Below are 27,890 nucleotides of genomic sequence, written 5' to 3'. Positions count from 1 at the left end.
GGTTTCATACTCGTGGAGGCTAACATCTCAATGGGGACACCCGGCGCCACGTCATAAGGCTTTTCGGGATGATGCATGATGACTTGTCACCCAAGGAACAAGCAGCAGCTCCTCCCTAGTTCTCTTTCTAGTCTCTTCTCTTGTTTACTACCCGGGCAATTCATCATATGTGTTAATACTAGTTGATTCTACATTCTCTTAACCCCCTGATGTTTACATTCGCCTTTCCCACCATGTCACTTGACTTGGTTGGCATCATTTTCCTGGCGGATCTGCCGCTCATCGCGCAGCGAACCGCCCTCACAGGTGGCTCCACATTCCTGGATACGTTTGTCCTCGGTCCCGGACTTCATCGCCAGCAGGATGCCGCTGATGTTTATGGCGGAGAGTACCCGGCCGTAGCTGCTATGACGACCGGCTATGTGTTTCGGGTCGAAAACCCGGCAACGGTCAATTTCCTACAGAGGGTTGGTCGCACGGGCCAACTGACCACACTTTCCGTGACAAAAGTCCGCAAGGCTAAACAAGGGTGGCTGTCTCGTTTTGTGTTCTCTATCGACAGTTCCATGTCGTTCGGAGCTGTCGCCGCATACCTCCTTGCGGTGTGCAGCACAGTCGCCGTCACGTCCCTTCTCGTCCTCACTAAGGACTGGTGGGGCCTCCTAGTGATCGTCCTCTTAATGCTGACCCGATTTCTCAATGTGCTCTTGATTCGGTCACGCAGTCGCTCCGGCTGGAGCGGAGCCTCCGAGCCGGGCGTGGTCGGAGATCTCCTCGTCCTCCTGAGCCAGGACCGCTGGGTCCGGATCACGGGTTACGTGGATGACCTCAAAGCAGTGACGTCCGGAGAATGGCTCCGTGATATGACTTGGGTTGAAAATGCCGTATCCGGCTTCACCACCTTGTTGGTTTACTTTAATGTTGCCTTAGCGAGCAATGCAAAGTTGTCTGGGCAGGTCCTACTACTGTTGCTTTTTGCTGGAACGGCCGGTCTGTTAGGACTGGTGAATATGCTGACACAAGGGTTCCAGATGCATGGGAACCTGATCACTGTTGACGGCCCACGAAGACAATACCGAAGAAGACTAGACCTTGCAGAGACCTTGATCAAGGAGACTGGAAGGGACGATTGGGCTGTGCGCTTGGGAATGATCAATCCTTCTCAAGCGTCGGGTGGAAAGGGTAATTCGGGAGGGAATTCCGCGTTTAATGAGACGCTTACAATGTGACCATGGGTTGGCAGCGGTATTTTCCCTGTATGAGTGTCTTGCTGATAGTGGGATATCGTGTATCCCATATAGGGCTTGAGGGGCTTGGTATATATGTACCATTTATTGCGTGCTTTTCCTCCGCGATCCGCCCTGCGGTCAGCGACGAAGCTCAACTCCTCGTTGTTTCACACGTAGACAGGGGATTTGGTACATATTTATTCATATAACAGCGGGAGCGCTTTTCGATCTCTAGCGAAATTTCATTACTCTTTCTCCATCTCGTCTCCTGCATTTTTACAGTTATTTACACAAATAACGACCGGTATACGTGGTGGTACTCAACCCCTACTTTGCAGTTGCTTTGCTCCTACTGCTTGAAAGGTACAAAAGAGTTGCCATCCTGTTCTTATAATGAAACCCAAGACTGCCATCTTACATCAATTTGAGTCACAAACCTCCATATCGACACTACTGGACAAGCGGGTTTACGAAGAACGGGACATTAGGCAGACTCGCGTCGCATTCATCCCTTCCTGTACTTTGTTGTTCCGGGAAATGAAAGTCAATTGAATAGATAACTAAATAGAAGTAAAGAAGAGTATCACTCCTCATCCCTCTTCTCAGAAGACACGAAACCACAAGGTGGACCCCATATCGGAGCTCCGAAGCAAAATTTCACACGGGCCAAGTGGATCAAAACAACTAATATTTTCTAAACAACTAACCCTAAAAAGAAACATAACCATGTCTATTCGCCACTCTATAGCCTGTTATACCCAAAGTCCATGTGAAAGCAACCCAAAGAAGATACAGAACTTTTCCGTCATGATGCTGTCGTTAACCTGATTGAAAAAGCGTACAAGTTGAGCCAAAAGTCTATGTCTATGTCGTTAAACGAAAGAAAGAATTAAATCGCAACTGGCGTATCGTTCCTATCGCCCGGCCCAATGCCTCGTCTACGGACAGAAACCATCGCAATGAGGAGCCCTAATCCTGCTAGCCCGGCAGAACACCAGAGGCCAGTGGCATACTGCTGGGCAAGCCCGTGGCCCTTTTTGATGTCGACTGCTTCTGTGACTGCGGCTGAGATGGCGAGGGCTACGCCAGAGCCGATTTGGAAGGCTGTGTTCAGCTGTGCCATGAATTAGTATTATCGTCACATGGAGAGGTCGACGTGAGGGAGGGCTTACCATTCCACCACATAAACTCTTTACACTAACCGGCACAGTTGTCAGGATTGTGGTGCTAGTTGTCACGAAGATAAGTGATACGGCTGTGATGCTAATCAGGGATGTGGGGAGAACATTGACCCAGCTGTCATTGTTAGTGGCTTGCTTGCCTTATGATGGAAGATCCTAGGGTGCCTACAAGTCCGGCTCCGAGTTTGTCGCGGTCAATGCGCTTGGAACGGGGGCTAACACTGTCAGGACCAGCCCGGCAATAAGAGTGTATTTCCCGTTCACATATTCGAGGGCCTTCCCCGTCCCCATGGAAGCGATGAACCCGATCGCGCCCATAGGCAGGAAGCGGAGGGCTGTCTCGCCGGCGGATAGGTTGTCCACCTGTTGTGCCATCAAGACGATGTAGTAGATGACATTTTGGTAGCTGCCGTAGCAGGCTTCATCACTGTTAGCGGTGACCTGGTTGATGGCCTTTGAGGAAACCTACTGAAACCTGCGATCCAAAGCCCTGCGAAATTGGGGATTTTCCATAGATCTAAGGGCATGATCGGGTAGGAGATGTACCATTCGAGAAAGGTGAACGCGACCAGAAGGGCGACCGCGAGGACAAGAAGAACGATGATGAATGGAGTGCCCCAGCCGTAATCACCTCCACTCGAAAGCACAAATTGGAGGAGGATTAGGCCAGCTGTAGACAGTAGAGCTCCAAAGTAATCCATCTTGGGCTTTTCCTTCCCGGCTAGTTCGTCTTTCGGAAGGACGATAGCGCCCAGAACGCCCAGAGAGCCTGTGATCGTGACGATTAAATAGAAGATGTACCGCCAGCCTAGCGATGAGGTCAAGAAACCGCCAAAAATGAGGCCGACACAGAACCCTAGTGTGCCTGATGCTGCGTAGATAGACAATGCCCGAGTACGGTCAACACCGGTGAAGTAGGAACTGATGATTCCAATCGCTGACGGAACGGTCAACGCAGCACCGATGCCCTGGATACCACGGAAGACAGCAAGCTGGATAAATGACTGGCCAAATCCGATAGCGAGTGTCCAGACGGAGAGCCAGAAGAGCCCAAGGCAGAGAATCAATTTTCTCCCATATCTGTCACGCATTAGAACTAACTTCCTCACACTGCTGTTAACGAGCCTTACCGATCAGATAACACGCCTGCAAGTAGCAAGAACCCGCCGAACGTTAGCGTGTATGCAGAAATCATCCATTGTAGCTGGGTATTGGAGACTCCGAACTCCTCCTGGATAGAGGAAAGCGCGATGTTTGAACTAGTCATGAAAACATTATCCAGAAATTGGGAGCCGGAAGTCACCAGCAAGATCAATGCTCCTCTCCAGGAGGCCAGTCGACCAATGTCTGGGCAGGGTTGTAAGGCTGTGAGACCCTTCTCTTCGGTCGGGGTTGCCAGTCCGGACGAGGGGGTGCTGTGCCCTAACGACGACCCCGGGCGGGAGATCACAGTGAACTGCGGAAGTTTGCCAAACCAGCCCTCACCCTCATCCTCCTGGCTACGGCTTCGAAAGCCGAAGTCAAATTTAGTCATAATCTGTATATAGAGAAAACAAATCTTTGGTTTTACTGAACCCAAATTAAGAGGGCGAGCACAGGGGCCTTTTAAAATTCTGAATTTTCAACAGCTTAATAAAAAAGTGGGTATACTAGACGGAGCATACAAAGTTTTATCGCAACCCAGACTTCAGTCGGGCCTTGGAAAGCCTTCTCGAAACAAGGAAATCGAACTATGGATTGGCCAGCCTGTTCCTATTGATCAGTGTTGAGTGGATTTACGGCGAACATATTGATTGCCTATTATTCATTTACACCGACTATTGCGAACGTGCTATCTAAACTGGAATGTGTGATAGTCTTAGTCCAGCCCATTTCATTTGCCACCCCTTCTGGCTACAAAAAGTACGTGATCACTAGAAAACTCATTTTCTGGGACGCTCAATGGACAAGCAAGTTCCCGTGTTACCCACGAACGCGCCAAATTCGTCAGAATTTTATTCCCGAGACGATGGTCCCTGGTCTTTTTTGAGGTCGAGACCAGGAGGCTGTGACGACCAGCGGGCTCCTTCACTTTGTGTATCGATCGCATTGGCTTACATCTGCCACTATCTTATCGAGTCCCAATCAAGTCGTCGATCCACATAGCTTTGCCCGATGCACAGAGTAACAAGCCGGAATACTATATGTACTTTGGCCAAACCGAATTTTCACATACCACCTTCTTGCCCAGGAACCTCATCCGGTTGCTAGGGTTGGACCTACAAAACGTCCTAATGCCGAGCACTGCTTTTTGAAATAGTTTAATTATCCCTCAGCCAGTATCTAGTATCGGCTAACTGGAAGAATTCACACTTCTATCGTAGTAGTTTCTCTCCCCAGTGCGGGGAAAGCCAGCGGTAGACCCTCTACACATTTTTATTCCGGTTGTGGAGCAAGCAGGTGCCAGGACCCTGGGGGTAGCAAAGGCAGCGTTATGATTTTTACTACCGGAGAGACTCCGAAGTCAGTCTCTCCCTCTCTGGCCATTTTTCTTTAATTTTTGTTTTTATTTCAGTTGCGAGCTCATCGATAGCACGGCTAACACTTTTCTGCAATATATATTTCATACAACATGATCCATATAACCCGAGTTGGTCCATATCATAACACTTGTGAAGGTATCATGTAGTCGGCCCCTCGGAATACACTAAGTACCTTGTTTATCGTTATTACTGATGTGATCAATATCCCGAAATCCCGATTGGTGCACCGTGAGTCGGAAGATTGGACAGCCCATGGATGGGATCTCCTAGGGCTCACATGCACGACCGGCAAGCCGTGAGTGGCCTGTGCACTCGGTACGGGTAAGCTGAGCCCACTTGAAAAACTTAATCTCGCCCCGATATTAGTCCCGTTCTAGAACCATTCTAGCTTCACCACTCAATATTCAGTATTTCAACTGCAAGTAGCTGAGCATCTTGACCGTAATTTGAGAATTGGGCAGATATGAGTCATTCCATTCCTATTACACCATGCTGTACTTCGGGTGGAGCGCCCCTTCAACTGCCCATCCCAGTTGTGTGTTGCTACTTGTGGAAATGGGTTGACCCGTCTGCCCTTGGGGAAACGTTGTATCGGTGGGGCCTTCGGCAAGCGACCCTGCCGAAAGAAATTATTTAGGTTCCCTTGCTAACGAAATGTTGTAGCTTAGCGCGGTCGGCTGTCCAGAGAAGCGGAGAGCTCCACGACGGCTTTTGCCTCCAAAGCCTTGACACTCTTTGCGATTTGCATTATTATAGTGGAATGCATGACCAATCGTTCAACACACACGTCAGTCATATATCCAAGTCACTTTATTGGATTGTAGATGTAACTGGTAAACGCAATGCCGTCAGCTATGCTTTACTGATTTTTTTATCCTTTGTTTCCCCTTGTGCCCCATAGTCTCCCGTGTATATAATGCATTAGAACTGGAATATATACATCTGCGTTAAGTTTTACCTCAACCTCCTAGTCAGCCCGTACTAACTTCTTAAGCTGTAAGTGTGTCTCTACCCCGCCCACAAAGACCTTCGCTCGAAAGCTTTGGTGGGGCTTTCGTCGATAACCTAAACAATCGTTTAGCCAAGTCAATTTGCTAAATAGCCTGCGAAACTGACTAAATGGAGACTTGTGCTTTGAGTGAAGTGGCAACACTTCAATACCTTGGAAAGGTAGGTTCCATCTCTATTCCAAGAGTGTTTTCATACTGGTGAGGTTATGTGATACTATAAAACACCGGTTGCCCACTAACATGATCAGTTCAACCAGCAAAAATGATATTGGTATTCCGTATATCCTGATGAGCAAGGCCACAGGTGTGCCACTTAGCACCTATAAGTGGGATGGTGATATAACACACCCAACTGGACCGGGCGATCAGCACCCGGCAGTTTTAAGCTCATGTCAAAAACAAAAGATAATGAAGCAACTGGGCAAAATGCAAGCGTACTTGTCTAATATGCGATTTGACAGAATCGGTTCCCTTTTTCTCAAAGATGGAGCCCATGTCACAGGGAAATGTCTTTACCCCTCCCTAGTCTGGCAGGGTCGAGATGAGTTTGACGAGAACGATATCCCACGGGGACCGTTCACTGAAGCTAAGTCCTTTTTTTTATCTCGCCTTGATAAGTGCGCTCTTGGCACATGTGAAGGAACTTCCATGGAACATCATCTACTGCATGGCCCAGTGCCTGTCCTGCAAGAGTATAACGACTTCCAACAGTATCGGACCGCCACAGATCGATGGAATGATTATGTCGCGATAGGATCAAAAACCGAAAGTACAGACAACAGGCTTGACTATGCCCTAGTTGGGATGGCTCTCAAAGAGAATGTGCCTTTTCTGACGGAAAGGGACAATCACATCAAATGTGACGGCTTTCCGTTGTGCCACCCGGATCTCAGCCTCCAAAATATATTTGTCGACGACGAAGTCAACATAACATGCATCATTGACTGGGCCTTTGCCTCGTCCGTTCCACCGTCTATGCTTCTCGTCTGTCCTGGACTACCCCACCCCCGTGATCGCGCTCAGCCATGTCTTACGAAGTATTTTACGGAGGCTTTCATTGCTGCGAACGGATTTAGTTGCGAGAAAGATCTATGTTTCTCGGACAGTAGTATGTTCTGCACATTATCTCGTCTAGCTTATCTCGATGGTCTGCAAGATCACATTTACTTATCCGAATTTGTGCGTTCGTGTCTTGGCCAAGAGACCAACCTTTATATTCGTCAATTGAAAGACCGAGAAGAGTTCAAAGAATTCGCTCGGATTCTTGTGGCGTATGAGACTGATGAAGAAAGCCTGAAGGAGGATGAAAAGCAGTATTTTTCATGTGTTGGTAGTGAGCGATTCACTTTATCACAGCACCTCACAGTGATAAAAGAGATAAATCGAGATTTTGTTGCGGATAAGCGGCTCTAGAAATGGATGGCACAACATCTGGAAGAGAGAGACCTGCACATGCATCCCACAAGCAAATAGCGGAACAGAGGAAAACGCAAGCTTGGAGAGACCTTGTGATATGGCCTCCTTTTGTAATTGGAGGTTCGCACTATGATATACTGGGGGCAGTGTATTGCGACGTGTTCAGAATATCCAGAGAGAGAAAGCTTCACCGTGGTCCGGAAAGCTCTCTCAGAGTGTTCATGTGCTGTTCAGACCCAACCACAACTCTACTGTATATTAGATTATACACCTCCACTGCCTTTTGGCTCACCGGACCTGGACGATGGAGCGGCCTGGGGCGATTAGTATCTGGGCCAACGCTGTGATGGAAGTTGAGGAGGAATCGACCACTCTGCTGCATTCAAATCCTTCGCGATAGATGGAAATGGTCAAAATGATGGCAAGTTCCCCAGAAGGGTTCTTTGCACTGGACAAATATACGCTGGTTAAGGGCGGTACATAGTGCTTTGAGCTGCAGTATCCCGCCCGGTAATGCCTCACTCAGCATTGCTGTTATACGTTAGTTAATCTCGGACCTACAACAGAAGATCATCATTTATTCATAGAATTGAGTCGGAATAATCGGTGCCTAGTCCAGTGTAGCAACGGAAACTCGTGTTGAACCCTTAAAGTGGAGCTCAAGATGTTGATTGGACAGTACAATACGAGCCTTGGCAGGATTGCCTGTTAGGGATTAGCTTGATATGGGAGCATGGATGACGTATAAAGTCGTCGCTGAGCCTCGTGTTCTGATACTCTTCGTTGTAACAATCCTTCTTCTCCTTTGCAGCGCTTGTTTATCAATGATGGTACCTGGAGTTTCACTGTGGTCTTTGGAACCCCAACCGACAAGTCTCACTCAGGTCGTCGCAACGATAAAAAGCCGCAATGATGGCTGGCGCAACAGTAACTATCTGTCAACATTCAGAGTTCAGCCTAGGTATCAACAAACTGGCACTTCATTACATATGGATGAGACCAATAGACTGTCACTGGCAGGCTCAAACTCAACGCGGCAAGTGTACAGGGCTCGACGTGCCCACCGAAAATCGAGGACGGGCTGTATGAATTGCAAGCGTCGAAGGGTCAAAGTAACGAACCCCAACCCAACCACTCCACAGGCCAATTTAACTGACATTATTGGAAGTGTGATGAAGCAAAACCGCAATGCAAGCGGTGCCGCATGCACGGTGCCGTGTGTGATTTTGCACTTCCGGGCAATGAAGCACAAAAGAGAATAGACACGGCTTCGTCTAGTTCTGGCGCTTCGCTTTATTGCAATGGCGCATTGGCAGTTGGCGCAATGACGGCTAATCTCGATTATATCTTACACTCTGACCTCAGAAATGAGAAACTCCACTGGTGTGGTCCATGTGACTCTCTTGGATCCTTTGGCCTGGCCATGCTAGCACATTTCTCTCAGATGGTATCCGTGCACTCTCCCACGTTTGCCCCGATTAAGAAGGTCATGCGAGAGCGTACTATCCAAGTAGCTCTTGGGGTATGTCTGAATCAGATTTTACAATTGCCGCTGTATGAAGACTGATGGTCGCGAAGGAACCGTGCCTTTTGTATTCCATAATGGCAGTGGCAAGCACACACTGGGCCTCTGCTCTCCCCTCGGACCCAACGCATACCCTGGTAGCCACACGCTTTCGACACAAAGCCACCCGGATATATCGACAAAGCCTTCAACTACCAATCGGCCGAGATAACATGGATATGCTGATCACAAGCTGCATTTTGATTGGAATGTTCTCCTTCTCAGCTGAGACGACAACCCCGCTCGACTCCTGGGTCTTTTCCGATGATCCGGTCAGCATGAATTGGCTCTCCGTCCAATGTGGATTACGCTGTCTTCTAGAGATCACCGAACCATGGAAGAAAGAGAGCATTTGGAATGAACCGTTCCAAGAAACGAGTAACTACGAATACGCTGATGATCATCGAATGGGTCGCGAAGATCTCGATGCCGACCTGGCCGACCTATGCGATATTACCGAAACCACGACGGAAGAGACAAACCCCTTCCATTGGCCTCTTCGTATGCTGTGCCCGTTACTGCGCATCCCTCGCCATAAATGCGGGGCGCCTCGCATAACGAACTTTATGGGTCGGCTGCTACCGGATTTCGTGAATCTGCTTGCTGCGAAGGAGCCCCGTGCTCTGCTTATCTTGTCCTACTGGCTAGCACTAATGGCTACCTCTGTCGATGAGTGGTGGGTTGGCCCCCGCGTTACGCTTGAATGTCAAGCCATTTGTATGTACCTTGAAGCATGCGGTGACAGCCGGATTATTGAATTACTCGAATTTCCGGCAAGGACTTGTGGATATAAATCAAGCATCTGAAAGGCATGTGCCAAGGCAAGGAATGGGTTGCTTTGCTTTCACTCGATTAGATATAGACGCTCTGACACAATGTATCTATGTGCTCAGGGACTAGCTATGGATGAGCCGCTAAAGTTCTATGAATAGACCATGGATATATATTTGATCCATTTGAATACTGGAAATATCGTTTATGAACCATTGGCTATACATCGTGCGCTGACTGCGCTATTTTCTAGCCGGGAAAATACTGGGGACGTGGTTTACGATGAAGAGGGTTACGTTGTTCTGGTCTATGAGGATTGTTAAACAACATGCATCTCACGTGCCTGTCATCCGGCGACGGCTTTTAAAGCGAAGAACACAACCCTTCCCATTTATGTTTTAACATTGCATGTCGATATTCCAAATTACGTGCATCTAATGTACGTCAGCCCTTGCGGTGATAGCTAATTCTGGTCAGTTACCAATAGTGTCCAGCTTCGGAGAATAAGCATTGCCGCTCAGGAAGCCCCAATATCATGAGTGGACCAGGCGACGGAGAAGATGACATGGCGGTATTTCAACAGGTTCTCGACCACCTGGACTTGGCAAAGATACCGCCCTTTGCCTTATCCATTCGCCAGCAGAGTGAAAATGAAGAAGTCGGAACAGCGACATGCACCAGCTGTAGTGTTTTGCCTGAGCGGTTCTTCGGTTCTAATAACATCCTGTTTCCACTTGAATTCAATACCGGCTCGAAGTGGGTCTTGAAAGTTCCCGTGAACGGATATCCAGGCGGTTTTAACGATATGCATGCCCGTGTCCTAAAGGCCGAAGCCTCAACAATGCAGCTCCTCAGGCGAAAAACGACAGTCCCCACCCCCACTGTCTTCTCGTTCTCCGCTACCCTAGATAATGACCTGGGTTGTCCCTACATATTGATGGAGTATATCGACGGCAAGTCGACCCGCCATGTTTGGTTCAATGATGAACTGGATGCCGCTAGTCTAGAGCGCCATCGGACACAGGTTCTACAGGATCTATCCAAAATCATGTTGCAGCTGAATCAATTTACCTTTTCGGAGGCCGGCTCGCCAATTTTTGACAACGGAAATAATCCCATTGGTGTGGGACCGTTGAGAGTTATGGATATGCCAGCAATGCTGGAGGAACTGAGAACGAACGACGTATGGGACATAGTCATTCAATCCGAGATTGAACCCATTTCAGATCCAAAGGCCTGGATGCTCTGCATGTTCGAGCGTCACGAGCCACCTGATGACAAGTTTAGCCAAGGCGCACATCGACTTCTAAAGCACTTTATAGAATGGTTACCATGGTCCGAGTTTGCACAAGAGCCATTTGTACTGACACATCCTGACTTCAACTTTCAGAATATTTTGGTTTCCGATGAGGGCAAGGTGTGTGCATTGATTGACTGGGAAGGGGTTTCCACAGTGCCGAGATTCCTGGGTAACGAGAGATACCCTAGCTGGCTTACCCGTGATTGGGATCCGATGAACTACGGCTACGGAATCGAGGAATCCTTTGTCCAGGAGAATTCACCACAGGAGCTTTCTCACTATCGACACTTGTACCGTGACATGATCAAGACTGTCATCGCCGAAAGTCAAATAGACGGTGATGAAAGTGCCGTTGCTCTCTCTAAGCGAAACCTGGAGCGACACTTACCAGTCTTGGAAAGTCTTTCGATTGCTGCAGATCAGCTGATCAACCTGCCTGAAATTGTTCAAAAGCTTTTCAATGAAGTGTCAAAGCAAGAAGGATTTCCTGAGGATCTCGAGCTGTGGGAGGTTTGTTTTGGACTTGCCGATGATGATCTCGATGATGAACAATTGGAATCGGTCCGCTGTGGGTTTCAAAAATTGCTTCAATCGCACCAATAGAACATCAGAATGGATAGGAGCTCTGTCATTTATAATGGTATTATTGAAGATGGACATACTATTCGATCCCTCTTTGCAGATAGGGGTAATTAATATGTATCTGCAATCACGATGAATCACAACCCTGCCCCGGCGGTCTAGCCTGAGGTAGACCGCAGGCGCCTAGGCCGGATGGGCTCGGGTCTATAGGCAGTGGTACTCGACGGCGGACAATCATTAGTAACAGCATATTCAACTCTGCTAAGGGTAATTATTGTTATTTTATCTTAATATGTACCAGGTCTCCAAGACTTCCTTCGTGGCTCTTCAGTCATACTGTTAATACTTTTAAACCAAATTTACAGTAACATTTATTAATCTCAAAAAATCTTTCAATCGCTGCCAATTAAATAACTAATCTTGTTAGATTTATGGAAAACGTTTCAGTGAATGTTAAAATAAAATAGATTTGCTAAGAATGTTACGCTATAGAACATTTCCTCTATTTAGACTGAGAAATAATTTCGCTATCGACTGAACCCCTGAAACCCTGACCCAAAACCAACCCTAAGCAAAATATCCTGAAGGTGAGCAAGACAATCTCGTCCTCGAAATTAAAACTTGGAGACAGAAGAATGACGTGCATCTGTTATATTAAAGGAGGTTTTGAAACCCCCGGTCCCTTACTCTGTTACATACTTAGTATTCTACGGATGGTGACAGAAATCTCAGCTACGAGGACGCTGCACTTGTTTCAACGTAGTACCAAACAATACACCCTGCATAGCCGATGGCAATATACTACATGATTAGGCTGTTGTAGGAGGTAGCCCAAAAGAGCCAGGAGACCTGGATAACGACTCACCTGCCCAGAATCATATTTGGCGCCACTATGTCCGCACTTCAACTAATGGCCATCTGGGGGGTAGATATCGGGGTATCGGATTATTACTACGAGGCCCCGGTTACCTAGAAAGCTAGGAGAAGGTGACTCTCCATCCTTTGCCCACTGAGTATCGTATAAGTGCTAAGAGATCGATATCGAACGTGTTTTAATCCAGACTGTAGGAGGTGCGTCTAGCTGTCACAATGTAAATCACAGAAAACAAATGAGACCAAAAGGGACCCATATATTTCAATGAACCAAATGTACAGCCCCAAGTATAACAGGATACAAGAAAGACTTTTCTCCGAAACCATCGGTTCGGATGTCTAAACCATAGATGCTCCCGATGAGCAAAAAACGCCAGGATTCAGGTAAGAAGTCAGTGAGAGAGAGCCATCCTTGTAAAACGCGCATGCAATATACGTCTGGGTGTGATGGCCGTTTCCCACTTTGTGCCTGTGGGTGATTGTCTCCAGCGCCCGTTGGAACCCATCTACGTATTGCCCCTCTGGCTCGAGATCATAAACTATTGGAGCCCGAGCGCGATATCTGCGTCTGAACGCCCGTACCGGATCGCGGGTAAGTACAGTTTCACGTCGGGCAAACTGTGCGCCAGGTGCGAGATTGAAATAATAGAGTAAGCCACTATAGTAGTCTTCAGGATGTGCGCGACTGTGCTGGAATGGATTCTACACGGGTTGTTCCTCGTGCTGGGAGAATTTGACACCCAGCCCTAGGACTACGCGGAACAAGGCCTACAGATCATCGATGGAATATTGAGCGACTGGGATCCGTCCACCCAGCGTTATCGTGGAGAGGGCACTCCTGAATGTGGTCACGGGTGTCCCTGCGTAGAGCTTTATACGTGATTTATGAGGCGAGACCCAGTCAATGGCCAAGACATCTGGTCGCACAGTTGCCCCAATCGTGTCGATAGAGAGATATGCCAGGCACTCATCCAGGGCCACAGTATCGTTGCAAAGAATTGACTGCAGCGCGTCCGCAAACGCTTTCATAGAGGCAATAATGTCGGGGGTGGCTGGTGGTGGAACGTGTATTTGAGTGACAATTCAAACGCGACGGGCATTCGTGGTGTTCTCCCCTGCCATTGAAGCTCACCCTCATGGGGAAGACTATGTATCCAATCACTAGGGCGTAAATGGTCTCGAAGATGATGGTACCAGGCAAGGTCTACATCTGGCAGGAGCTTGGAAACTTTGCCCGTAGCTTCCTGCCCCATGATCCGAAGGCCACACTCGAGAAATCAGAATTGATTGTGACTTTTATTTAAGTGATAAGAAGAGCCCATTTATTGTGGATTGAGATTACATCCGGAAACTTCATGCTGGGTGACATCAAAAACTGGTAATACTCTGAGTTGCGTAATTGTGACTCAAGTCAGCACTTAAACAGCCATGTTCTCCTGTAACACCGTTGGGGCAGGTATTTCGCCAGCTATGTCTCCAATGCCTCAATGCACAATTCGAACAATGGAACATATGTTGAGTTCCAGAGCATTTGGATCAGAGCTCCCAAAGGATACGCCTTGGGGTATTGGGTCTACCACCGGGGCCATAAAACGCCTAGTCGTGAGGGAGCGAGCGAAGGCCCAAGGGGCGCCATATATTTTGCTGCACAATGTTCCTCCAAGTATTATCGAAAGAACGACCGATAATCGCCGACTACTTGGATCCAGAGCAATCCGCTTCTGCTATAATTCGGAAACGTGCCAGCTTATAATAAAGGTCCCAAAGTATCCCCATGAAGTGGCCTCTGGCTCATTGGGTCGTATATTTTGCCGGGCATTTGATACTATGGGACTAGCAGACAATTACCTGAGCCTCAGGTCAGGGCTCGCTGATAATGGGCGCGTGAAGAAGGAGCCAGATGACCAATGGGCCCCTAAACCTGAATACCTCCCTGCTGGTCGGAACCCAAACTGGCCCACAGTCGTCCTCGAGTGTGGATGGTCCGAAGGGCTGTCCCAATTGAGAAGGGATGCCAGCATATGGATGGCTCATTTTGAGACAAAGGCAGTTATCATAGTGTCTATTGAAAGACGGAAGCATTACATCCAAGTCGAAAAGTGGGTGCCGACCGCCGCGCATAGCCTCAGGGCTGAGCCCCTGGTGCAATCTACATGCACTCAAAGGATCAAGGTCATGGAGACGAAGTGTGGTCTACTCATCAACGGCCCGTTCTTGACTATCCACTTCGAGGAATTCTGGCTTCGCCAACCGACCGCAAGCGAGCGAGATTACGTCTTCCCGCATGCTGCACTGGAGGCACTGGCAGACGACATCTGGGTTCGCCAGGATATCTGGCTCGCTGAGCGAAATGAGGAGCTACAAGAAGTGTCTGATGAGGACTTTCAGATTGACGATGAGGAGGATGACGACTAGGAGGACGGTCAGTGGATAGGCGTGGATAGGAAAGGAGGACAAGCGGTGGAATTGAGATGTTTTGCCATAGTTATATCGGTATGGCCCTTTCAGCTTTAGTTCCAAATTCAGACTGTAATTCTTGTTTCAAGTGTAACCAAGCGCAAAGCTAACTAAATCAACTGAAGTTGCCCTAACAGATGATGTGTCCCTCCCAAAAGCCAGCTACCGACTGATCTATCATCATTGGCGTCCAGGGACATTCGATGTTCGAGAGATAATAACCGTGTACATCGACACTGCCGAGGAAGGCACTGCTTGTATATCTATGCTCCTGTCCATCAGGGTGGATATTGCGCTTTGTGCCACCGCCGTTACTAGTGCGTTGAACGGTAGCAGGCCCTTACAGGTCATGGTTTGCGGTCCTCTCATAGCAAAATTGGTAGGTCTCCCCTTTATACCCAAGGTTGTGACAGCCCCCGTTGCACCCAATATTGGTTCTCGCTTGACCTCCGTCACTGTTGAAGTCGGGGCTGTTACTCTCCCAGATCCTAGCACGGCACGAAACCGAATTCGCATCATTATAGGAGGTTTCTTGTACGAGCTAGAATCCAAAGGTGCATCCCAACACCGAAGGAGCAGCAGCGATGAGAGTAAAGACAGGTAGACGCATTTCGAAGGGATGGCAATCGTTGAAGCTGTTGTGATAGTAGGGCTTCGGTTTCTTGTCGCTGAACAACTTGCCTGCGTACCAAATTGACACAGAGTACACGTTGGTAAAGTGAAGAGAATGTAGTTTGCGGTTAGGAATGTGCGTGTCTACAGGGCTTTATAATTCTCTGCCCCCAGGGCCACATTCGGTTTACTTGTAGAGTCTGGTAGGGTGCTCACCACTGCTACATACTGACACTTCGTCAACAACTCGCCATTCACCTCCTCATAATTGCTTGACCTTCCCACACCCATTTGCCAAGCGTCGCCACTACCGAAGTCTTGAACTACCCTGCTAGACCTTACATCCGTAAAAGCTTTGTCACGAAATGTACTCCAGCGTAGTGTAGGATAGTGGATCTTGATATTGTGGGCCAGCTCTGCGCCAAGTATTGTTATTTCCATTCCAGGTTGTACCCACATCAAGCTGCAGAACCAGGCCATCTTGCTTGCTCGGAAAAGTGATATCATAGTATCTTGGCCTACGTTGGTCTAACTCGGACCTAAGTAATTTCGCAAAGTATCCATATCAGTCTTGTGCAAACCTATGCAACTCTCCCGTACCCCTGAGTGAAGCCAGTGTTCTATGTTGCTGATACTCGAAGGAGTACTGCTTGGATCAGTCGCTTTGTGAGGCCATAATTCATCTCACTATTTCTCTTGGCCTATCGAAGCTCCACATACCCCGGCGTATATACAAACTTGGCGTTCTGCGAAGTAATCTTGAACCTCTACGCTGTAGTATCCGGGCAAGCATTATCGAGCAATAGTGTCGAGGAGTGGAGGCGGTGTCACTCTGCCCCCTGCATTCCATATTCTGTTTACTGCAAGCGCCCTGAGATGTACATATGATGTGGCTACCAACTAGATATCTGCCTACTAGGCTCTGATTATGTTGTAGCCCCTTGAGCTACCTCATATTTATCTACGTATATATGGCTTAGCCTACACTCTATGTGTCGTAATGTATTCTCCTAAAGTATGTACTTTCGATACAGTTCAGCTATATACTAAAGTTACTTGCACTGAGAGCAGCGATGAGGCCGATGAGAGTCACAGAAAAGATTACGAAAATAATTGTATACGCATACACTGCTGCGAGGTACCCACGGCCTATTACAGCCTGTGAGGGGGACTGGCTAGTAGCAGCAAAAGTCCGTAACTGCTTTTGGAAGACTCTGTGTGCGTCGGTCACAGTTGGTCAAATCCTGGCGTCGATACCTATCACGGAGCTCGCCATGATAGTGACAGCTGATATTCGATCTTCGGCTCGTATTTAGAAATACGGCTCGCTGAAAAAGGGAAAATCAGATATTAAAAGTTCTGGAAGCACTAAAACTACTCTATCGAGATTCGATAGTGTACAGTAATGGTATTCAGATCTACCTTTAGAGAATGCATAATTGGTGCCATAACGTTTGATTTGGGGTATGATATAATATCATATTATACTACTTGAGTAACCTGAATATCTTTGAAGGCTAGCGTTCCTTTTTCGAAGTAGGCCGTGTGTCCCCGCGGGTGCCAGGTTACTAGAGATATATATATAGCAATTCGAGGTAGGATCCAGGTCAGCCGTTCCTGCAGTTCTATTTATAACGCAGTTTTATTATGCAGCAACCACGTAAACATTTGAATAGAATCTCTAGGTGCTTATATCCACTCTGAAAAGGTGACTTAAGCCGTAATCATATCCGACAACGATGTATCGTTAAAAATAGGGCGCCCCATGTCCCGAGGCCCTGTGCAACGCTCCTTGAGATTGACAATCCAGTTTCCCCCGCAGTTTCGAAACCCCCACTACAATCTTGCATTGTCAAAACAGTCAACTCTGCAACTCTTGGACAGGGCATCTCCGTCGCAGCCATGAGTATCTCGCCTCCTCCCACTCCGCCATCGAGGGCCGTAACAGACGACGAGTGCAGATTCCAAACTATTACGTTACCCTGTGAGTGGGTGGAGGACTACCGCCCAGGTGGTTACCACCCCGTCGTGCTCGGCGATGTCTTCAACAACGGTCAGTACAAGGTCATCCGGAAGCTGGGTGAGGGCTCCTACTCGACAGCTTGGCTCGCTCGCGATCTTAAGTAAGTACATCTTTTGCGTGGTAAGTAATCGTTGCTAATTTCCCTTAAGTAAGGGTGGATATGTCGCCCTAAAGATTCTGGTATCGGCAATTTCGGGATCGACAACCGAGCTACGAATCTTACGGCACATCGCCGAAGCCGCACCAGCAGAAGCAGCCCGGCATGTCACGCCGCTGCTAGGCGAGTTCGAACATCGCGGCCCCAATGGTGTCCACAGGTGCTTGGTATTTGAGCCCATGGGCCCCAGTGTAAATACTATGGTTGAGGAGCTGCCGCAGTTTAATCCTCGCCGGCGAGGAATGAAGATCCGCTATCCGCTTTGGATGGCAAAGGGCATCCTCAAGCAATCCCTGCAGGCTCTTGCATTTCTCCACGAAAATGGTATCGCCCATGGAGACTTCCAGCCGGGAAACATACTCTTCACTCTGAACAATATAGACGCGACGCCCGAGGACGTGCTCCAGCAGAAGGAAGATGTACAGGCCCGGTCGGTCTCCCCACCGGTACAGAGGCTAGATGGTAAACAAGATAAATGGGCTCCTCGATACCTTTGTGCTGCGCAACCACTGGTGCCTCTTACCTACTACGCTGAAGGCTTTAGGGTTAAATTATCCGATATGGGCGGCGGTTAGTCCCTCCCGTTTCGATTATTTGATTCGTTTTCACGAATATCCATACTTACACAAGCCTACCCCCGAACAGCGTATTTCTTTACAGACCCACCACAAAAGCCCGTTACTCCACTCGGTCTGCGAACTCCCGAGTTGATTCTGACCGGAGCCGTTGACAATACTGCTGACGTCTGGAGTTTCGGTTGCCTCGTATTTGAGCTGATCACCGGACAACCACTCTTCTGTATACCAGGGTCTGAGGATGAGGATGACGATCATCTTCTCTCCCTTTCTGACCGGCTCGGTCCCCTTCCCGAGGAGCTTTTTAGGCATTGGAAAACCTCGTCCCTCTACTTTACGCCGGAGAGGAAGCTCTTTAATTGTCAGCTGGGAGGAGTCGCTCTAGACGAGGAGCCGCTTATGGTAGAGCAGACGTCCCTAGAAGACTTATTCGATCAGGGAGGGCCTGATCTTGATGAGGAGGAAGCCAACAAAGTGAAGGCGCTCATTCGGTGGATTTTACAATATAATCCCGCGAAGAGACCTTCGCCTGCGCAGATCTTGGCTGATCCATGGTTCTGCGAGATTAATGTAAGGTAGCTAGAGTTTCTTTATACTTGCGTGGTTGCTGTCACTCTCCCGATGCTGGTGCTGCACTTGTAGTCTCCTATGTTGTGTGTCTGAGGCCGGAGCAATATTCTGAACCAAGTCAATGCTATGTATAGATAGCCAATGGGCCTGTTGTATCAGCGACGACAACAAGTGTGGGGTAATGAACTAGCTGCACTCAAGTAGCGCAAGTACCACGTTGTGTCGAGATCAGACAGAGCAATCGAATCAATGGCGAAATGCCTTGGGCTCTCACTTCAAATAGGACGAAAGCTGGCCTGAAGAATTTTAGGCAGTCACTTTCTCGTAGTGCAAACCACATACGCGAAAGTCGACGATCTAGAACCTTCAGAGCCTCGGCCTGCATATTCATGTAACCCTTTTTCAAGCTGTGTGTAAGCGCCGGCTTGACGTTCGACCTACTATATCGAAATGTTCAAAGCTTCGTCACACCTTTCAGCGCAGTTCGGTCGTCGTCGTCGTTGACAATCTGACGTGTTTTGAATTAGTAAAGCATCCCGTGGCCTCGATTCCATTAAACTAATTGACTAGGACCCTGGACACCGCGTAGTCTTTGCAAGCTGTGTGCATGCAAACGCTTGTTTACGGCCTCCCCCTCGAGTGACTAGGCTAGTTCTGTGTCTTGATGTCGAGTAGGCTTAAACTTCCTTTGTATCGATTTGTGACTTATATATTTTGTGCAACCCGAGTACCCTACTGACTTGCATGAACCGCCTATACGATCAACACAAGATGCCTGCCCTTACGACTAGTCATATTTTTACATCGTCTGTCGGTATACATATCGTTCCGGTCCCCGATGGAATAGCCTCTCGTGGATATCAGGGCAATAACCTGGTGCGCAACGACAAAACGGTCCCCCACTACACTTAACTGGGCATTGACAGTTATAGAAACCGTTCGCAACCTTGTCTGCAAGTTTCCATCCAATGTCCGCGATACTCTATCCACTTGAGACTAATGGTAAGCGCGTCACGTCATGGATTCCGCTTACAACACCCTGGCCTTTGCCAGCAGACTGTTCAACATACTTTCGCATCGAAGGACCTTCACTAATAGCATTTGATCCGAGAATCGGCCTCGAAGGTGACTCGTCGGTCGGATGCGCGCCATCAGAAGTAGCAATCTCTTGGAAAAAGGTCGCGTTAGGACAACCAGACACGACAGTCAGCCTTGGTCCCCTCAGCTGCCCTGATTACCTCCAAACTATAGGAACCTCGGTCAAGCATGGATCTAGCACACTGGCCATATGTTGTCCCTCGTGAGTGCACCAATTCATCGAATACAGATATTGCAGAGGCTGATTGGCAGGAAGAGGGTACTTTCATGAGAAACCAGTCCCAGATGGCGAGCCAAATGGGGATTGCTTGTCAGCCGTGTCCTCTAACATGGTACTGACTTTTGCGTTCCCTGCACCCGAGAACTCACGGGTTTGGACAATAGCCACGACGACCTTGACCACAAGCTCGACTGTCAGGGCCATGGCGGTAATGGGTTGGAATATCAAGATGTCTGTTGAACTTTCTGCATCAACGGTGGCATCAGCGACAAGTACCACCATAAATAGCCTGTCTATGAATGCCCCACCTCAAGACAGTTCTGGTATCATGTTGCCCTTCCCTACGACGGCACCCATTACTATCTTGCCCAACGATCCATCAATTCTAGCTTCCTTGTTCGTGATGGCTCTCTCCTCAACTATCCCAACTGCGCCCTCTTCGACAATATCCAGATCAATCACCGATTACGGTCTATCCGCAGAAGATAAAGCCGGCATTGGAGTCGGGGCTGGAGTGGTCACTATTGGACTGAGTATATTGGTGGTGGCCATATGCACCGTGGTACGAAAGCAGCGGCGTGCGATGATGCGCAGAGGTCAGTCTACCAGTAGCTCGAGACGGAATGCAACCAGGAGAGCCCCAAATCAGAACCTGTCAGGCCGTACGGCCCATAAACGTCCAGCTCAGAAAACGTCATCACTGCCTACGAAGATCACAGCATCGTCATGCAGCTCCCCGATCAAGCTGGTTGCAGAGCAACAGGATATTATAGCAGAGTCACAGCGGCAACATGGTAGGTCAGAGTAGCTTTGTGCGAGGATATTTGAATGTCTTTTCATGATGCCTCTTTGGTATTTGTTTGCAATGTTTCTGTTACTGCTGCTCTTGGGATTATTCTGCTTTCTGCTGCGCGTATTTAGCTATAGCTTCTAGTATGTTAATGCTCTACCAGAACATACCATATTCCGTGTGCATGGCTGTATATCGAACGGCACTGTGGTTCTATGGATACTAGATATCAATGTCTCTGCCATCGTCAATAGATTTATATCGGAACCCATTCAGAAGCATGACAGTAGGCCCACCTGAACCGACTGCTACCCATATACAAGCTATTATGTCCATAGTAACATATGCGACTAGGTTGCAATCTCATTACACTAAGTTATTATACACAACCAGTCCTGGGTATAGATGTACAAATCAACACGTGATGAGTTATAATTCAATGCAGCAACGCGAACCTGGTGGTAGGTGAGGGCGCGTACGCCTTCTCGGCGGGCGTTGGTGTCTGAGGGTCGTGGTCTCGGGGTACGGTTGCTCCCCTCTATATTCCGATTCAGTGTCAACCTAAGTAGTTCTCATACATGGTCCTACCTACCCTGCAACATGCTTCCCCCTCCACTACCAAACCAGATGGCTGAAATATGCGTGAAAGCTGTTCCATTGTGCCCCTACCTAGCTGTATCCCCCGAAAAAGTCTAATACAACGTGAGCGACCAGCCCTATCCACATATCAATCGCATAGGCCCAAAAGACCAGCCCACCTTCTCTATTCACACTCATATGGTAGAAGCCGACGACATCCTCGACCGCAACTATGCGGTATACAGTTGGTACATTGTCTAAATCGCCCTGATATCGCTCCATTTTCTGGCTTGTTTCACTCTTCACAGTATCCCAGTTGTATGTACTGTACATGCCAAGTATGTCAGTCATGGTAGGAATTTTCTGGGAAGTGCCTGGACTCCTCCCCATCCTCCCCTCCTCATTAGAGTCTAAACTCTTGTCTCTGACCTCCTCCAGCCGGTCCTGAACCCAACATATTGGAGCTCCAAGGCTCTATTGACCATAACTCACGATACCATTATTTGTTTTCTCAACGTACAGCACAGAATATGCAGCTGCGGGTGTAGCGTAAGTGGCCAGGTTCGTTCGGCCAATAAACTGATTGTCATAGCCAATTGCGTGTCCCAGAATGTCTCGACAGATTCTGGAAATCAAGGTGTTCCTAATGGGTGAAAGGTCCACAAGAGCCCACGTGCTGCTCTGTTTCCCGACTCAATATAACTATCGAGTTGTTTTCGACATCGAGCTTTCCAATCGTGTTTGCACGTTGTTATCATCAGCGTCTTCAACTCTGGGTATTGCCACAACACCCAAATGTCTTGCCTTGTATTTCCTTCCTGTGGATTCAAGTCTCCATCATGGAGACTCCCGCCTTTGAACGGGCGATATCTACTAGGTTCACGGCAACGTATGACACCTAGTCTGGCAGCTATCCTGGCTGAGCTGCGCTTCGCACATCCTTGATTGCCCCTCGAGATCCGTGTCTGCCAAAATCCGAACTGTTCGTCCCAACAAGGTTCACACAGGCTGAGGGGTACTAGGATGTTCATCTATTTGAGTGGGAACGGTGTGGTGAGTAGCATACAAGTTACGTAGATATCAGCAACATGGTGCCCCCCGCGAATGCTGAGTCACCGACCTGATAGTCTATGGACGTACCACGGTAAGGAACTTCCTGAGGCTAAGCAGCAGTATACGTCGCTCTGCTATTAGAGGCTTCCGGTCCGTATGTATAGAGGCAAAGAAAGCCTAGACACAAGATGACATCTTCCCCCAACATTGGCCGCCAACCTGAGGCCCCTTTCATGGCCACTAATGTAATCCAGCAGGGGGCATTTCGGACTGCTAAAGAAGGACAGCCCATTAGGATTGACAATCCCGCCGTCGTGTATGTTAGAATGAATGGATATTTGGAGCGTAGGTCTCTGGGAGACGTGCCCAACGTAGGGTTATTATAGTTGTTTCGCGAAGCAATTGAAGGAGTCGTGATTGGGGAATATTTCGGTCTCTCCGAAGTTGTGCGTCAATGACTGCGATCCTCAGATGGTTGGAGAGGGCTGGGGATGTCAGACGGCGAGGTAGCTGTGCTGTCCCGACAATATACCAAAATCGAATTTCACTGCCTGCAATCCAACTGAAACATCCATGCTTCCAAGTTCTTTACCTCCACGTCACAGGGCTTCCAATAAAACTTGGGCCTGCCCATGGCAGTGTGCCTCTGGATGAAGCAGTTGAACAATGACATTATTGAATCGTTCCCCCTTATGAGTTATTATCCCTGGCTCCCGGAGACTCGGTGTACAGATCGGTATCATGAGGCAGCTAAGGTCTGAGCTCTCCCTGAGTTGCCAGTCATCCTGGGAACTATAGCGATAATACTCAACCTCTACAGCATCTTTCGTTTCAATAACATCATTAAAGCTTGTAGCGGGAACTGCGGGACCAACTCCTGGTAATTCAGGCGGTCGGATGCAAGTCAAACATCCATTTGAAGTGCATGACCTCTGAAGGCCATTTGAAGCCTATAGCTGATCTCTAGTCGTGTATCTAGAATGTTCGTAATCGTGGACGTGCCGAGAAATCCAGCTGGCTTAGGCTCCATTTCTTCTAATCCACCAGATGTAGTATCTGCCACAGTTCCTCTCATTCAATCTTTGGCAATATGAATTCAGCTGGATGTCGAAATAGGTTCCGATTGTCCTCCTGCGCTCAGTGTCCCTGCTGCATTGGCTGCCGTGTTCCGCCTTCACGCAAATCGTGCATGTTTTGGTATAGAACGAAATACCATCAATCGAGTGAGGATGAATACGGCTGATTTTTATAATACTGTTTTTATAAGCGGTAAAGCCGTCCTCCATTATATCCCTTTGTTACCGCAAGACAGGGTATTATTGGTGCGGACAAGATATGCCCCTGTGGCTTGAACGATGGAGAAAGCTGGCCATAATGGTAAATAACGTATAGACCATACCATGGGGTACGATGTCCTAGCCCAACAAACACAAGCTATATATATCATGTCAATGGCGAAACGAATATTATATGCTGACTGGTTGGCTATCCGGGCTGTGGCCAAATGTTGAACACCCTTTTTATAATAGGTCCTAGGCATATGGTGATGTAAGCTTCCTACGTGTGAATAAATAGCTGCCCGAATGTGAAAGTGCATCATTCATCAGTGACTCTCTCGCTTGTGCGTGACAGGGCCTGTGTTTGCCCACCAACAGCCAACATTAACCACACTCAGTAGATATTCATCCACCTTTACTTGATATTTGCCGCCATGTTTTAATCAATTCCCGTTCTACACACTTATTTAGTGTATATGGGCTGTGTTATGAATGGTTACACAAAGAGGTGTACATTATTAACGGGAAAGACCGCAGAGCCAAGTGGATTTAAGTAAGACGATGAATGGATAGCATTTGCCAACCCCAGAGTAGTTAGAGTATTGGTCTATTCTTAGGTCCTCCCCGAGATCATCGACACAAGGGAAGTGCCAATTGAGTATATTTATAGCTAATTATGGGTCATGCCTTATATTGATGAAAGGCAACAATTCACGAGACTTTGGTCTGACTACTAATCATGTCACATTCTATTAATACCTAGTCTGCCAATTAGTAACATCCTCCTTCATCGCCGGAATAAGCAGTGGCAGTAAGGGAAATACTCCTTGTGAGACTTGTTATCCTCGATAATGGGGAAAGACGCCTAAGGTGATACATGGACAGGGAAAGAAAGATAATTCACCAAAATAGGAACAAAGATGGGTGTACACCATCCAGTAATGTACCATATACAACGGCTGCTTCTCGCCAAGTCGAGTATTTTGGGTATAGTCCAATCCTAACTATGTTACAACTACTCTTTATTTATAGAGCATACTAATCTTTGTGTGAAACTTGAAAGACACAAAGCGCGCTTTCACCCACCCCGTAGACATTAGGGGTTATGTCAAATGCAAGAACCAAGGCAATACCCTTATGCACGTCCGGATGGTAAGACCAGGATCTAACCTGTTTCGTGTATGAGACGCCATGAGAGGCTAGGAATTCGAAGTCAGGATTTAGACTGTTGTGTCATATCGCCAAACAATGTCGTCCGGATCAGCTGCGCACCTCTAAAAATAACCGATAGATTGTGTTAGTACTGTAAATATAACATGGCATGCTAGTAGTAGAAACGCTTATCGTTCAATGTGTTGTATATCAGGACATTGTATTCTCGGTTTAGATATCTCGCTTTTCAGTGGAAAACATCGTCAACGGTAACCGGCTACTCCGTTCCTAATACCAAGATTCGCGAAACAGTAGTTATCTCTACTGATAATGAACCTAGGTCCTGAAGAACACAAGGTAGACAGGCTAATGCCGTGATCAATGAGCATTCTTTGTTTACAAATATATTTGGCCTTGCAGCGCACATCGCTACGCAAACCCTACGCAACGTCAGCCATAACACACCGCTACTATGGCACCCTCGGACTGTTCAAGTCACCCCTGCCATTGCACCTTTTCGACGCTTTCTGAGTCATCCAAGATAGGAATGATTGTCGGTATCCCATTTGGAGCCATCCTTCTCCTGGCTATAGGCGTCTATATCGGGTTTGTCTGTCGACGAAAGAATGCAGAACGTCAAAACACCGTGCCCCCTCGAAGCAGAACACCCGTCAATGTGTTCAGTCGAGTCATCAAAGACAAATTTCCGGGGTTGGTGGGAGAGCTTCCAGCTACAGATGTGCATACTGAAAGAGGCACATCCACCACGCGGCGAGCATGATGGTTACATCAATACTGCATGATATACACCATATTTGTCTTGCCTATTTCTTCCCTTGTTAGCACGATGTTCTCAGAGGTAAACGCCACGGGATCTGGCTTCTTGCTTTAACATCATCTTACTCTTCTTATTCACATTGTTTGCTTTTGCTCGCCTTCTTCTAGTGTTCTACCAGTCTTCTTCCTTTTTCTTTTCGTCTTTCCATATTTAACAGTCCTGCTCTAAGTACCACATTCCCCTCCTTGAATACCTGGGGTAGCCAGGGTCGACATCACGGGTTTGAAATGAAAACATGAGCCGGGAGGACAATATCAGAGGAGTGTTACGGGGACCGTCGTCCGATGAGGCGAGAGTACTTTATTTGCCTATGTGTTCGCTCAAATGCGATCCAAATTCATAACTAGATTCCTGATTATCTTCGAATGGCCACTCCATCTCCAACAGGACAATATTCGTCTAGCCTGCCTTAGGAATTAGCATAAGAGGCTCTCTGAGTTCCATGACTTTTCAACTTGAGTACTCTCTTGTTCGAGATCTGGTGACCTGTCTCAAAAGCATACTATTAAAGCCATGCGTTTTTATCTACACTCCCATTTTCTAGCTCTAATTCCTCCACTGTGGACATATGTACTTTTGTTAAGGAGTCATGACACTCAACGAAAGCTCGCAGAAACATATAGACAACAGGTTAAAATGTTTTGTGAACATCCCAGAGGCGCAGCCGTCTCATGATAGATAAGAATAATGATATTGCAGGCGGCAACGCGCACCATTAGCGAGCGGCAGAGTGCTGTAGCATCCTGTGGTCTTTCGAAGAGTACTCCTGGGTATTAAACACCCTTGGGCATCTAACGCAAGCGTTTAATTTAGTCATTACCTGGTGCAATTGCAAGGGACTTACGGTTGCCGAGCAAGAAGGTTGAGTTAGATATCTGCCCCAATGAACTACCCTAGCCAGCCCAGACCAATAAATATGCACAATGGTCCAACTAGACGGTTGTTATGTGATATCTAATGGTGTGATGGTCACTACTAACACAACCCCTCTTGTTCAGATGGTTATCGATTATTGCATTCTGGTGCACAATTCTTTGATGTCCTACACGCATGTGCCCCTCAGGATGGCTGAAATGTGCATAGTCCAAGCTTGGACATGGCCATGTAAATGCAGAGAAGGCCGTAGAGAAGCGCTATTAGGGAAAGGCGACTCGGCACACGCTGTCGAATTGTATCGTTGGGTCAGACAAGGATGCCCTACAGGTCGGCACCAGGAGTAAGGTTCCTTGTCACTGGAATGCGACAAAATGCAGCCATGCATGGCCATGTCATCACACAGATGCCAATCAGGTTATGTGCATTCCGTTGGTGTGGCGTACCCGGTCAAGAGCAGCATTACAGCGCCCAATCAAACATTCCTTGGCGGGCATATATGCATGCGACAGATCACTCCTTGCTTTAATGGCTGGTCGGGCTGAAAGCGTGAAGCAACCGTCAGATTATTCGGCGGAGAGCTGCATTGCATTATTGGCTTCCTGGGAAGCTCTCAATGTCTTGCATATTGAGGGGTTGGGCCCCGTATTCTGTTGCTGGTAGCGTTGCACTGACAAAAGTACCATGTCTCACGCAGTGCTTCTCAGCTGAAGTTTGGTAAGTGGGGAAATTCCCATCATTCGATATTTTGAAGGGAAGGCAGAGAGGCATTTGCTTTATGCATATGTCCACATCCAGACCCATACCTTGCCGTCCGAGCTATGACTTGATTGCTACTGTTCCCTACCTACACCCACACCCACCAGTTGGCTGCAATGATGGGTGACGATCGCTAGATTGGGTATGTGAGACCTGACTTAGTCGTACGCAAGTCATTCCCACTGCGGAACTGTCGAGCATCCCATGGGATCTGGAACCAAAGTGATAGCTACAACACAGAAGCCACATCCCACCACGAGGCGGGATTGGCGACCTACTTTGTGGAGCGCTCGTTCCTCCGGTTGCCCTTGGCTGAAGATATGAGGACATGCCACAAATCCAATACGGGAAACCAGGCTCTCGACCATCTAGACCTTTATTGCCTTGAGCGGGGAAGAAGCCCACGATT

At 48.0% G+C, this 27,890-nt stretch overlaps 6 protein-coding genes across 6 annotated transcripts; 4 read left to right on the top strand and 2 right to left on the bottom strand.

The window, feature by feature from the left end:
- Nucleotides 1–233: 233 nt before the first annotated feature.
- On the top strand, nt 234–1,229 carry ABOM_003599 (uncharacterized protein; the record flags this gene model as incomplete). Its single annotated transcript, XM_022530729.1, has 1 exon — nt 234–1,229. One exon carries the CDS (start codon nt 234–236, stop codon nt 1,227–1,229), a length of 996 nt encoding a protein of 331 aa, XP_022393088.1.
- Nucleotides 1,230–2,118: 889 nt separating this feature from the next.
- Nucleotides 2,119–3,944, bottom strand: ABOM_003598 (MFS transporter; the record flags this gene model as incomplete). The annotated part of the gene is made up of 5 exons (XM_022530728.1): nt 2,119–2,343; nt 2,402–2,525; nt 2,580–2,829; nt 2,880–3,490; nt 3,541–3,944. The coding sequence occupies 5 exons, from the start codon at nt 3,942–3,944 to the stop codon at nt 2,119–2,121; spliced, it is 1,614 nt and encodes a 537-aa protein (XP_022393087.1).
- A 2,646-nt stretch (nt 3,945–6,590) lies between these two features.
- ABOM_003597 (uncharacterized protein) lies at nt 6,591–7,355 on the top strand (the record flags this gene model as incomplete). Its single annotated transcript, XM_022530727.1, has 1 exon — nt 6,591–7,355. The coding sequence occupies one exon, from the start codon at nt 6,591–6,593 to the stop codon at nt 7,353–7,355; it is 765 nt and encodes a 254-aa protein (XP_022393096.1).
- Nucleotides 7,356–8,182: 827 nt separating this feature from the next.
- On the top strand, nt 8,183–11,596 carry ABOM_003596 (phosphotransferase family protein; the record flags this gene model as incomplete). Its single annotated transcript, XM_022530726.1, has 4 exons — nt 8,183–8,555; nt 8,621–8,880; nt 8,937–9,639; nt 10,188–11,596. The coding sequence occupies 4 exons, from the start codon at nt 8,183–8,185 to the stop codon at nt 11,594–11,596; spliced, it is 2,745 nt and encodes a 914-aa protein (XP_022393095.1).
- Nucleotides 11,597–13,216: 1,620 nt separating this feature from the next.
- Nucleotides 13,217–13,701, bottom strand: ABOM_003595 (uncharacterized protein; the record flags this gene model as incomplete). Its single annotated transcript, XM_022530725.1, has 2 exons — nt 13,217–13,500; nt 13,581–13,701. 2 exons carry the CDS (start codon nt 13,699–13,701, stop codon nt 13,217–13,219), a joined length of 405 nt encoding a protein of 134 aa, XP_022393094.1.
- A 3,718-nt stretch (nt 13,702–17,419) lies between these two features.
- Nucleotides 17,420–18,845, top strand: ABOM_003594 (serine/threonine-protein kinase; the record flags this gene model as incomplete). Its single annotated transcript, XM_022530724.1, has 3 exons — nt 17,420–17,640; nt 17,690–18,267; nt 18,343–18,845. Coding segments are annotated over 3 exons (1,302 nt in total), but the record flags the coding sequence as incomplete, so codon positions are not given.
- Nucleotides 18,846–27,890: the final 9,045 nt, after the last annotated feature.

The sequence above is a fragment of the Aspergillus bombycis genome, assembly GCF_001792695.1.
Source record: "Aspergillus bombycis strain NRRL26010 chromosome Unknown contig00009, whole genome shotgun sequence".
Lineage (NCBI taxonomy): Eukaryota > Fungi > Ascomycota > Eurotiomycetes > Eurotiales > Aspergillaceae > Aspergillus > Aspergillus bombycis.
The sequence above is the reverse complement of the archived record's forward strand: the minus strand, read 5'-3'. Positions and strand labels throughout refer to the sequence as shown.